Consider the following 12140-nt stretch of genomic DNA (forward strand, 5'->3'; position numbering starts at 1 on the left):
CAAGCTGGTTTCCCGGATTACAGTCTTGCATTTCTTCTGCAACGTAACTGTTTTTGACATATAAAGCTACCCCCCCTCCTCTCCCCTTTGTTCTATTTCTGTGAAAGAGGTTATAGCCCTCAATGGTTAAATTCCAGTGATGGGAGTCATCCCACCAGGTTTCAGTGATGCCTATGACATCGTATGTGTGGTGCTGTGCTAGGAGTTGGAGTTCGTCTTGCTTATTTCCCATGCTCTGAGCATTAGTGTAAAGACATGTAAGCCCCTGTGACCTCCCCTCGAACTGTTTATTTGGGATTATTGTGCTCTCTCGTAAAAAGGATCTGTTATCTTTGAGGGCTCATCAAATGTAAACTCACACTGGATTAAAGCCTTGAGTAGTCTCACCATTCCCAATACAGAGAAGACATGAATATGCACAGGATTACAACATTAGAAGAGAACCAGCATGGAATGGAACATTGGCTGGCCAGGAGTCAAATCTCTGCTCCGTAATGGAAATCCACTGGGTAACCTTGGACAGGTCTCATGCCCTTCTATATATATAAAAGGGTAATGAAATTTCAGCCTAGGACAAAACAACAAAACTACACATCCCAGAAACACCAAACTTGGCAGCACAACCCCTCATCCATGCCTCTACGTTCATACAACAAAAAGAAAAGAAAAATAAAGTCCTAATTAGAGGGAGAGGAATAATTGATTTTGTCCAATTGCTGCCAGTTAGAAGGCTAAGCTCCGTCAGGGGAAAACCTTTACCCTTTACCTTAACTACCACCAATACCTCAATACTTTATTTCCCATACTACCATACTTCGCCACAGCAACGCGTGGCCGGGCACAGCTAGTAGCTTTATAAGAAGGCAATCACAATCTACTTCTGAACAAATCAAGACAAGAAATCTTTCTGATAACTTCACCTTAGGGTTGCCAGAAGTCACGACGAACTTAAAGTCACACAACAATAACAACAAGTCAACAGCCTAAGTATCCTACTTTTCAGAAATGGAGAGCTTGGTTTCCTTCCATAAATCCTCTGTACGACTCCACTGGTGCTTGAGCTCTTTCTGGGAAAGACAGCTGGCCGTTTCACTTAAAGAACCCATGTCTGCAGCACAGCGATCAAACATCTGCTTGAGTTCAGCCAATGATTTCAACCTGTGCCATTGGAAAGAAAAGAGGTTGTGGTCAAAGGTTATTTCAATGTTATTACTCCATTCTGTGATCTGACTGGTCTCTGGGTTGATTAAATGTCTATATATTTTCTATACAAATGAAGAGACTGATTTATGCAAGTTCAATGCCACTAACTTGGAAGAACCATCTCAGATATGCTATAGCCCAGGCATGGGCAAACTTGGGCCCTCCAGGTGTTTTGGACTTCAACTCCCACAATTCCTAACAGCCTACCGGCTGTTAGGAATTGTGGGAGTTGAAGTCCAAAACACCTGGAGGGCCCAAGTTTGCCCATGCCTGCTCTAGAATCATCATTTCTAGATACTATAGCAAGTGTAATGAACAGTATATTTTGCAGTTCCTAAAAAATACTCAGCTAAATATAAATTTTATGCCTTCTGTCTAATAGTGCAAAAGATCTTGGAAAAAAATATGGAAAAGCATATTTCGCTCACCTTTGCTGAACGGCATGGATTGTCGGATCCCTCAAGCCTATCTTACACATTTTATCACGTATCTCTTGGATGTTTTTATAGAGTTCGTTGCTCTTTAGTGGAAATTCTTCCTGGTTCTGGACAACCTGGTTCTGCACGTCCTGGTTCTGGACAACCTCCAGTGTCTCCGCAGAGCTGGCAGTTGGGATTCCCTTTGCACAGAAAGTTGCAACGAGTTCTTTGAAGCTCATCTTTTTACCCGAATCTGGGTCTTCCAAGCGGATACGGGCACGTGTCAACCTGTCATCCAGAGATCTGGCCTCTTTCTGCATCTTCCATACCTCTTGTTGGACAAGGCACTCTGTGGGTTGCTGAGGATGACTGAGGGGGTCTGAGGCCTCCACGGGCCCACTCACCTTCCTCAGGTACGTCTGGAAAGTTTCAAGATCTTGCAAGATTGTTTCAACTGTGTGTATCTTATGTCCCAGTTCTTCCAACTGCATTTTGTATTGACTGATCATGGTGCTTGCCACTTGCCAGTCTGCTGGGTCAACCGTCCCTCCTGTGGGGTTGTTTTGCTTTTTCTGGTTGCACCACTCAATACATTTTACTATAGATGCCTGCATATTCTGACAGATAGGAAAACACAATAGGGATAGGTAGTACTTTACAACTAAATTCTTGAAATGCAAGTGGACATCACAATAGTCTAGAAATATGTATAGGCAACTTAATAATAATAATAATAATAATAATAATAATAATAATAATAATAATAATAATAATATCTGGTGGCAGAGGACTCTTACAAGTAAAACAAGCAGTCAAAGAAGAAGAACATGCCCTGGCAGAATATATAAAGCAAAGTGAAGAACCTGCTTTGATTGAAGTAAAAAATCAGAAACTCCTCAAAGCACAGCAGACAAAGGATCAGTACAAGAAACCCGCACTACAAACTAGAGCTGACAGCTGGCACATCAAAACATTGCATGGAAAGTTCCTTGACAAAATTGAAGGAAAAGCTGATAAGGAGAAGACCTGGCTCTGGCTCACAAATGGGACCCTGAAGAAGGAGACAGAAGGCCTGATCCTTGCAGCCCAGGAGCAAGCCATCAGAACAAAGGCAATTAAGGCCAAGATCAAAAAATCAGCTGATGACCCAAAATGCAGACTGTGCAAGGAAGCTGACGAAACCATTGATCATATCCTCAGCTGCTGTAAGAAAATTGCACAGACAGACTACAAACAGAGGCACAACTATGTGGCCCAAATGATTCATTGGAACTTATGCCTCAAATACCACCTGCCAGCAGTAAAGAACTGGTGGGATCACAAACCTATAAAGGTAATGGAAAATGAACACACAAGGATACTGTGGGACTTCTGAATCTAAACTGACAAAGTTCTGGAACACAACACACCAGACATCACAGTTGTGGAAAAGAAAAAGGTTTGGTATGTCGCCATACCAGGTGACAGTCGAATTGATGAAAAAACAACAGGAAAAACTCAGCTGCTATCAGGACCTCAAGACTGAACTTCAAAGACTCTGGCAGAAGCCAGTACAGGTGGTCCCGGTGGTGATCGGCACATTGGGTGCCATGCCAAAAGATCTCAGCCAGCATTTGGAAACAATAGACATTGACAAAATTACCATCTGCCAACTGCAAAAGGCCACCCTTCTGGGATCTGTGTGCATCATCCGAAAATACATCACACAGTCCTAAACGCTTGGGAAGTGTTCGACTTGTGATTTTGTGATAAGAAATCTAGCATATCTATCTTGTTTGTTGTGTCATACTATGTCATTGTGTCAATAATAATAATAATAATAATTTTATTTTTATACCCCGCCTCCATCTCCCTGAAGGGACTCGGGGTGGCTAACATGGGGCCAAGCCCAAGCAATTACAATAAAACAAGATAAAATACATACAGGACACATGACAATGTCCAATAAAAATGCTTATACAATTAGATAGTGAAACAAAACATAGTAACAATAACATTATAAAGCAGAATATAAAAAAGAATACAAAAAATAGAACGAGGGCGAGTTGGCCAAAGTGCGAGGAGTGAAAATTGTAAAACTCGTGGATGAAGTAGATAAAGTGCTGCATTTAGTGGGAGGCTCGGGTGGAATAAACAATGAGGTTATTCTCAGCTGAGAGATGAGTGAAGTGCATAAGGAAAACAATTGACATTGGGACAGGGCCTGACATGGGAATTAGTTATTCATTCAGTTATTAGTTATTCATTATTCAAAAGCTTTATTGATTTACATCTTTGTTTTTGCATATTGTGTTAGTTATGTGTTCAGTAAACACATATGCACCCAAGCAGAGGGTATATAATACAATGCCTAATTTAGCTTGGGGAAGGATAAGGGGCATGATTTGGGGAGGTTGTGGGTGGGATTGAGGGAGTGGCTGTGAGCTTTAAAGCCTATTTTAAGTGTATTGATTATATTTTAATCTGTTTTTAACACAATGTACTATTTAATTGTTTTTTTAAACTTTTAGAGAATTATTTAATCATAGAGTTGGAAGAGGCTTCATGGGCCATCCAGTCCAACCTCGTTCTGCCAAGAAGGAGGAAAATCACATTCAAAGCACCCCAACAGATGGCCATCCAGTCTGTCTTTAAAGGCCTCCAAAGAAGGAGCCTCCAAGACACTCCGAGGCAGAGAGTTCCATTGCTGAACAGCTCTCACATTGAGGAAGTTCTTCCTAATGTTCAGGTGGAATCTCCTTTCCTGTAGTTTGAAGCTATTGCTCTGTGTCCCAGTCTCCAGGGCAGCAGAAAACAAGCTTGCTCCTCCCTATGACTTCCCCTCACATATTTGTAAATGGCCCTCATCATGTCTCCTCTCAGCCTTCTCTTCAAGCCCAGCTCTTTAAGCCGCTCCTCATAGGGCTTGTTCTCCAGACACTGGATTATTTTAGTTGCCCTCCTTTGGACACATTCCAGCTTGTCAACATCTCCTTTCAATTGTGATGCCCAGAATTGGACACAGTGTGATTACAGGTGTGGTCTGACCAAGGCAGAATAGAGGGGTAGCATGACTTCCCTGGATCTAGATAGTATACTTCTATTTATGCAGGCCAGAATCCCACTGGCTTTTTTTTTTTTGCCACCACATTACGTTGTTGTTTCATGTTTAACTTGTTGTCCACGAGGACTCCCAAGATTTTGATATTGTGCTTGTTAAACCTGTGGAATTGCTAACTACTTTGAGTCCCCACGGAGAGGAAGGCAGGGTATAAATAAAGATAATAATAATAATAATAATAATAATAATAATAATAATAATAATAATAATAATAATAACTGACATTCACAAATTAGTAAGCTGAAAATGAACAGTGTAGTAGTTAGTAATTAGTATCAGTGCCAATTTGCAAGAAGCAATAAATGTGGGAAGTGTTAGCAACAGCTGTCTTTCAAGCCACTATCCATCCTTTTCTGTCTGCTAATACAGTAAAGTCTCACTTATCCAACATAAACGGGCCGGCAGAATGTTGGATAAGCAAATATGTTGGATAATAAGGAGGCATTAAGGAAAAGCCTATTAAACATTAAATTAGGTTATGATTTTACAAATGAAGCACCAAAACATCATGTTAGACAACAAATTTGGCAGAAAAAGTAGTTCAATACGCAGTAATGCTTTGTAGTAATTACTGTATTTATGAATTTAGCACCAAAATATCACGATATATTGAAAACATTGACTCCAAAAATTCGTTGGATAATCCAGAATGTTGGATAAGCGAGTGTTGGATAAGAGAGATTCATACTTCTGAATGAGAAACAGTGGTCAGGTTTCCAGATAAATTGAAAAGTCCTGTCAAAAGCTTTGTAAAGTTACTTCTTTTTTATAAATCTAGAATCTCCATGGATTCTCTGTTATATTCAAAAAGTAACTTTCCCAAACTTTGGGGAGAAAGTAGCTATGAGAATACTTGACAAAACGTGGAAGGGTTAAGCACTCCTCTTCCTCTCTGCTACTTCTTTCCTGGAAATGTTCCTGGTACCATTTTGCACAGAACCAATGTTTGCAATGTGCAAACATAAACTAGTAGGGGACTGGGTCTTTCAAGTTTCAATGCTTTCTACAAATGGCCATCCTGAAAGCCAACATGAAAACACAATTGAAACTTAACAGCGATGCTTGATGGAAGGTTTCTGCAAATACCAAATAAGGCACACTGAGATTCCAAGGCACATGAATCATAAAAAACACCAACCTTCACTTTTTTATGTGGAAGATCCCTATTCAATAGCAGGCCCTGTGGTATGTCCTTTTTGCGAAGCTGTTCTTCTGAATTGCATAGTTGAATCAGCTCATTTTCAACTGGCAAGACAAGGGCCAAAACGGTCCTTAAAGATTCCATCCTATAAAGTCGGAAAGAGAAACAAAGACTCAGCAAGGAAATGGCCACTTAGGCAGCACAATGGATAAATTGCCTTGGGTTTCCTCTGCTAAGCAATTCCATGAAGGCTCTGCCCAAGATTAGCCTTTATTATGGGGTATGGAATCCTGCATTCTGGAAATCTCATTTTTCTAGGTACCTCCTAGGTTTGGAATGCAAACACATTTGCTCTCATCTAGGCAGTAAAGTGAGACATGAATTAAATAAACAAAGAAATACATACAAGTAATTTTAATTATTCATAGAAGCTTTGAGGAGGATGTAATCAAAGGAACCAAAGTATTTATCTCTGACCATCTGTCTTCTATCAGAGATAAGATAGCAATGCACATAAGTGGGCAGAACATGTCTGAGCAGGAACAGGGAGTGTCTGGCAGAAAAAGGAAATAGTTAGTTCATGCTCATATTTCCTATAGCCACATCCATGATATCACCCATATACTAATTCTAAAAAAATGCCCAAGATCCCCTTTGATTCAGTCAGTGTTTTAGTCAGTGTCAGTTACTGCTACTTCTGGAAAAATGTTTGGACAAACATGTATATGTGTTGGGGAAGTTTGGAAAAACCCTTGAGTTTTTCACCTGAGGATTTAAGATACTCCCCCCTAAACTGTAAATCCCAGGATTTCATCGGATGCATCCACAGCAGCTAAAGTGAAATCATACCACTGAAACTGTAGTGTGAAAGTGCTTGAATACGAGGGTTGAATGAAAAGTAATGCTTCCACCTTCGTAACTCCTCAGCAGATGGCAGTACTGGTATGTGGCAGGTACTGGCTTGTTCAGTAGACTCTTCTCTAGTTCCATTTGGCGGGAAGCCTTGGCATTGAACGGTTGTGTTGTTAAAGTGCGAAGTATGGAACCCTGCGTGGACGGTCAGTCAATGCATCTTAAGCAACGGGCAGTCATCAAATTCTTGACAGCAGAAGGTGTCATCCCAAAGGAGATTCATCAGAGAATGCAAGCTGTTTATGGTGATTGTGTTGATGTGAGTACTGTGCATCGTTGGGCGAGTAAGTTTAAAGATGTTGAGGTGGGAACATCTGATTTGTGTGACAAAAAAAGAGTTGGATGTCCTGTGACAGCAACCACAGGGGCCAGGCTGTGGCGCAGGCTGTTGAGCAGCTGCAATAAATCACTCTGACCATGAGGTCATGAGTTCGAGGCTAGCCCGTGGCGGGGTGAGCACCTGTCAATTAAAAATAAAAAATACCCCTGCTCATTGCTGACCTAGCAACCCGAAAGATAGTTGCATCTATCAAGTAGGAAATAAGGTACCACTTATAAAAGTGGGGAGGCAAGTTTAACTAATTTACAACCTGGAATGAGGAAGTGCCGTCAGAGTGGATGATGAAGCAGCTGCTCCCCCCTGTGGCCAGAATCGAACATCCTCTCAGGAGAAGGTTAAATTGCCTCTGTGTCTGTCTGTCTCGGTCTCTGTTTGATGTGTTTATGGGCATTGAATGTTTGCCCTATGTGTGTATAATGTGATCCGCCCTGAGTCCCCTTCGGGGTGAGAAGGGTGGAATATAAATACTGTAAATAAAATAAATAAATAAAACCACCGAGTTTCACAAGCAAAAGGTGGACAGCTTGATTCAGGACGATCATTGTATCACTCAGAGAGAAATTTCAAGCATAATCAGCATTTCACAAGAACGAGTGAGTCACATTATTGCTTTGCTTGGCTATCGGAAGATCTGTGCACAATGGTACTGTGAGATGCTGGTTGCAGAAACAGAGTGTCAACTTCTTCCGTGATGGCTTCAGAAAACTTGTTCATTGTTGGCAGAAATCTATCCAATTGTCTGGTGATTATGTGGAAAAGTGAATAGTGGTAGTTAAAGAGCACATTCTAAGGATTATTTCTGTGTTTGATTTATTAAAATATTCCCATCCAAACCCAAGTAATGAAGGTGGAGGCATTACTTTTCATTCAACCCTCATACAACTGCAGTTATTCAGGACATCACGCCTTCATGGACATCCCATCAAAGTAAGCCATTCCTTCTTTCTGCTATTATAATATGCTGGATGTACCTTTTATTTAAAGTTGACTGGAGCTCTTTCCATTCTCTGCACAATTCTTCCTGAGATTGTTCAAAGGCGTCAGGTTTCCCCATTTCACCCGAACTCTTTTCTAGCATGATACACATGGATTCAAGCACTTTCCAGGAAGACTCGCTTTGACTCTCCAAGGCCTAAAACAAGACAGGATTGCATGACAGGTGTTTCTAAGAGATGACATATATCTAAAGTTGAATATATAACAGGAATGTGACCTTAAAACATCATTAAGGTTTCAGAGCGTGTCTTAGTATGCTATCTGAAATAAGACAGTGTACAGCCTTTTGTCCATTTGATACCACTTTAACAATCTGACAAGTGAGGGAAGGATTTCAAGATCTTTACCTCTAACTCATTCAGCTTATTCTGGAGACAAGAAGCATCTTTTATGTCAAGAGTAAAAGCAGGAGCTATATTCTCTCTAACACTGCTTAAGTGAAGCTTCAATGTATGTCTTGCTCGGTCATAACTAGGAGAGAGAGAAAAATTAAGCACAAAAAATTATGATGATGCCATAGCAGCAGCAAATAGAAACCCAAGGCAGGAATCCCCCTTGGTCTAATATATATTATGTCTTTTAAAAATCTATTACAGTATTATTATTATTATTATTTCTTCACAGTCTATAAGGTTGGGACATAAAGGGTTTGGTTTCTATCCAAGAACCTAGAAATCAGGGAGGTATCATCAGATAATGTGGTATTTTAGAAGTACCAGTAATCTATTTTTTTGTAACTGTGCTATTTTAATGCTATGAAAACGTCAAAGAATAAGTCAGGCTGTTTGGAATTGCTCCCAAAGCGGTTTTAAAACAATCTTCTATTTTTATTATTTTTGTTGTTGTTGTTACAGTTACAACCCTTGTTACATGTTGAATATGTAATAAGCCCTCCAGCCATCAGTGGATACCTGAAACCGTGGCTAGTGATGAACCACATATATTGAGACCCGTAAACACTTCCTAGAGAGGGTTTTGGATATTTTGAAGCGTGGGTAAGTGAAACAATTGACACTGAATCCTTGCATAATGGAACGATATTATACATCACTTAAAACAAAATAGCAAAAGTTTGTCAGGTGTCTAGAATTGTACAATTTTTTTTTTACTAATATGTTTCTATGCATACTAATATGTTTCCCCCCTGTGGCCAGAATCAAACATCCCCTCAGGAGAAGGTTAAATTGCCTCTGCGTCTGTCTTTGTCTCTGTTCTATGTGTATATGGGCATTGAATGTTTGCCCTATATGTATATAATGTGATCCGCCCTGAGTCCCCTTCGGGGTGAGAAGGGCGGAATATAAATAGTGTAAATAAAATAATAATAAATAAATGTGCAAATGTCAGTTTTATGAGATCACGTATTTTGAGGGGGCAAATGTAATATGGCGACATGATGCAGGTTGCAGACCCGTTCAGAGAAAAGGGGAGGCTAAAGAAAGGAAGCAAATACTACTTTTGCTTGCAATTTGAGATTGTCATATCGAAGTCGCATGGTGCAGGTGGCAAAAAACATCCTTAAAAACCAGCACCTCAAGTATACAGGGTGCATACACCTAGCTTAAAACTTGAATGCTCCTAGGAGCCCCCGGTGGTACAGCATGGTGAACTGTGGCCGGGCTGTGGCTCAGCTGGCTAGTAACCAGCTGCTATAAATCACTACTGACCGAGAGGTCATGAGTTCGAAGCCTGGATCGGGTTAAGCCTCCGACCATTAAAAAAAAATAGCCCCGGCTTGCTGTTGACCTATGCAGCCCCGAAAGACAGTTGCATCTGTCAAGTAGGGAAAATTTAGGTACGCTTTATGCGGGAGGCTAATTTAACTAATCTACAACACCATAAAACTGCCAGCAAAACACAAGGAAAAGAATGAGGAAGAACAGCCACCAATGGACGGTGAAGCAACAGCTCCCCCTGTGGCCGGAATTGTGAAGCTGGAAAGATGTTAAAAATGCCTCTGTGTCTGTTTAAAACTGAATGTTGTTTGTCTGTTGCCATTGAATGTTTGCCATATATGTGTTCATTGTAATCCGCCCTGAGTCCTCTTCGGGGTGAGAAGAGTGGAATATAAATACTGTAAATAAATAAATAAACTGCTGAGCTTGCTGACTGAAAGGTTGGTGGTTCAAATCCAATGAGTGGGGAGAGCTCCCGCTGTTAGCTCCAGCTTCTGCTAACCTAGCAGTTTGAAAACACACAAGTGTGAGTAGATCAATAGATACTGCTCTGGAGGGAAGGTAACAGCTCTCTATGCAGTCATGCCAGTCACATAACCTTGGAGGAGTCTACGGACAACACCAGCTCTTCAGCTTAGAAATGGAGATGAGCACCAACCCCCAGAGTCAGACATGACTAGACTTAATGTCAGGGGAAAATCTTTATCTTTACCAGAAGCCTCCCAGACATAGTAATCTGTTTCAAAACAAAATATTTGCTTCCCCCTACCTTGTTTTAAATTGGAAGTGCTAGAGTTATGCATTTTTCTGGAATACAATATACTATATTTCAGCATCATAAGTAGCACCAAGAGGCAGGAGACAGTTTTGAGTGGCACGTTGGGGTATCAATATGATAGCTGCTAACTCATAAACGTTGTGATTAATCTTTTTGTAAAGCGTTTGTTGCTGGGGTCTTCTATGTTTTAAATCAGAAGAGGGAAAATTCCAGGAGTTGAAGGAATGCACTGCCTACCTCCAGAGAAGCTTGTATATGAAATAATATACGGGCTGTGGCGCAGCTGGCTAGTAACCGGCTGCAATAAATCACTACTGACTGAGAGGTCATGAGTTCGAAGCCCGGGTCGGGTTAAGCCCCCGACCATTAAATAGCCCGGCTTGCTGTTGACCTATGCAGCCCTGAAAGACAGTTGCATCTGTCAAGTAGGGAAATTTAGGTACGCTTTATGCGGGAGGCTAATTTAACTAATTTACAACATCATAAAACTGCCAGCAAAACAGGAGGAAAGGAATGAGGAAGTACAGCCACTAGTGGACAGTGAAGCAACAGCTCCCCCTGTGGCCAGAATCGTGAAGCTGGAAAAAAATGTTAAATGCCTCTGTGTCTGTCTATATATGTTGTTTGTCTGTTGGCATTGAATGTTTGCCATATATGTGTTCATTGTAATCCGCCCTGATTCTCCTTCGGGGTGAGAAGGGCGGAATATAAATACTGTAAATAAATAAATAAATAAATTGTTAAATGGTTAGAACACCAGACATTAGTCTTCCATGGCTGAAAAGAGATTGGAATTGTGGTCTCCCAGGGTCCGAGCCTAACAATCAAACAACTGGGTTGTTGTATGTTTTCGGGCTTTATGGCCATGTTCCAGAAATATTATCTCCTGACGTTTCGCCCACATCTATGGCAGGCATCCTCAGAGGTTATGAGGTACCTCACAACCTCTGAGGATGCCTGGCATAGATGTGGGCAGAACGTCAGGAGAGAAGGCTTCTGGAACATGGCCATACAGCCCGGAAAACATACAACAACCCACAAGCAGGGATTTCTGAAGATGCCGGGCTGAAATTTGGCCCCCATGGCAGGCGGGAAAGGCCATAGGTTGTTCTTGGCTGAGACTTGCACATCTATGTCCATCACAGACTGAAAAGTACCTCTCTTTTAACACTTCTAGATCCAAGCTTTCATCTTTTCTACTCTTCTTTGCATGATGTCCTCCATTGTGAAGTTTCTCTTTTGCTTCCAATTTTATACCGGAAATACTCGCTGGGTTCTTGGGGGGGGGGGGGGGGGAGGAAGAATTGAAAATCTATTTAAATGACAATTGATAGTAAATACAATTAAAGCCTAACAGTTCTAAATTGGGGAAGGGGGAGCATTTCAACTTTGAGGCCTAACAACATTTATGGAAATATTGTTCAAATATGAAAACTAGAAGATTAATTAGAAAGCTTAGAAAGCTTAGAAAAGTTACTTTTTGGATCCAAACTTTAGTTTCCTTCAGCCATGATGGCAAGAACAACTATTATTATCATCATTGTTGTTGCTGCTCCTACTGTTTTTGTTACTGTT

The 12140-nt window shown here is 40.9% G+C and overlaps 1 protein-coding gene across 1 annotated transcript in view; it reads right to left on the minus strand.

Annotated features, from left to right (window-relative positions):
* syne2 (spectrin repeat containing nuclear envelope protein 2) overlaps window positions 1–12140 on the minus strand; it is a 325700-nt gene that overhangs the window by 197706 nt on the left and 115854 nt on the right. Inside the window, exons 24-29 of the mRNA XM_062967506.1 lie at window positions 11723–11841; window positions 8459–8582; window positions 8087–8247; window positions 5861–6008; window positions 1632–2239; window positions 997–1158 (exon numbers count right to left, since the gene is read on the minus strand). Of these exons, the coding sequence (XP_062823576.1) occupies window positions 997–1158; window positions 1632–2239; window positions 5861–6008; window positions 8087–8247; window positions 8459–8582; window positions 11723–11841 (1322 nt within the window). The remainder of the gene's footprint in view (window positions 1–996; window positions 1159–1631; window positions 2240–5860; window positions 6009–8086; window positions 8248–8458; window positions 8583–11722; window positions 11842–12140) is intronic.

Source organism: Anolis carolinensis, chromosome 1 (genome assembly GCF_035594765.1).
Source record: "Anolis carolinensis isolate JA03-04 chromosome 1, rAnoCar3.1.pri, whole genome shotgun sequence".
In the NCBI taxonomy this organism is placed as follows: Eukaryota; Metazoa; Chordata; class Lepidosauria; order Squamata; family Dactyloidae; genus Anolis; species Anolis carolinensis.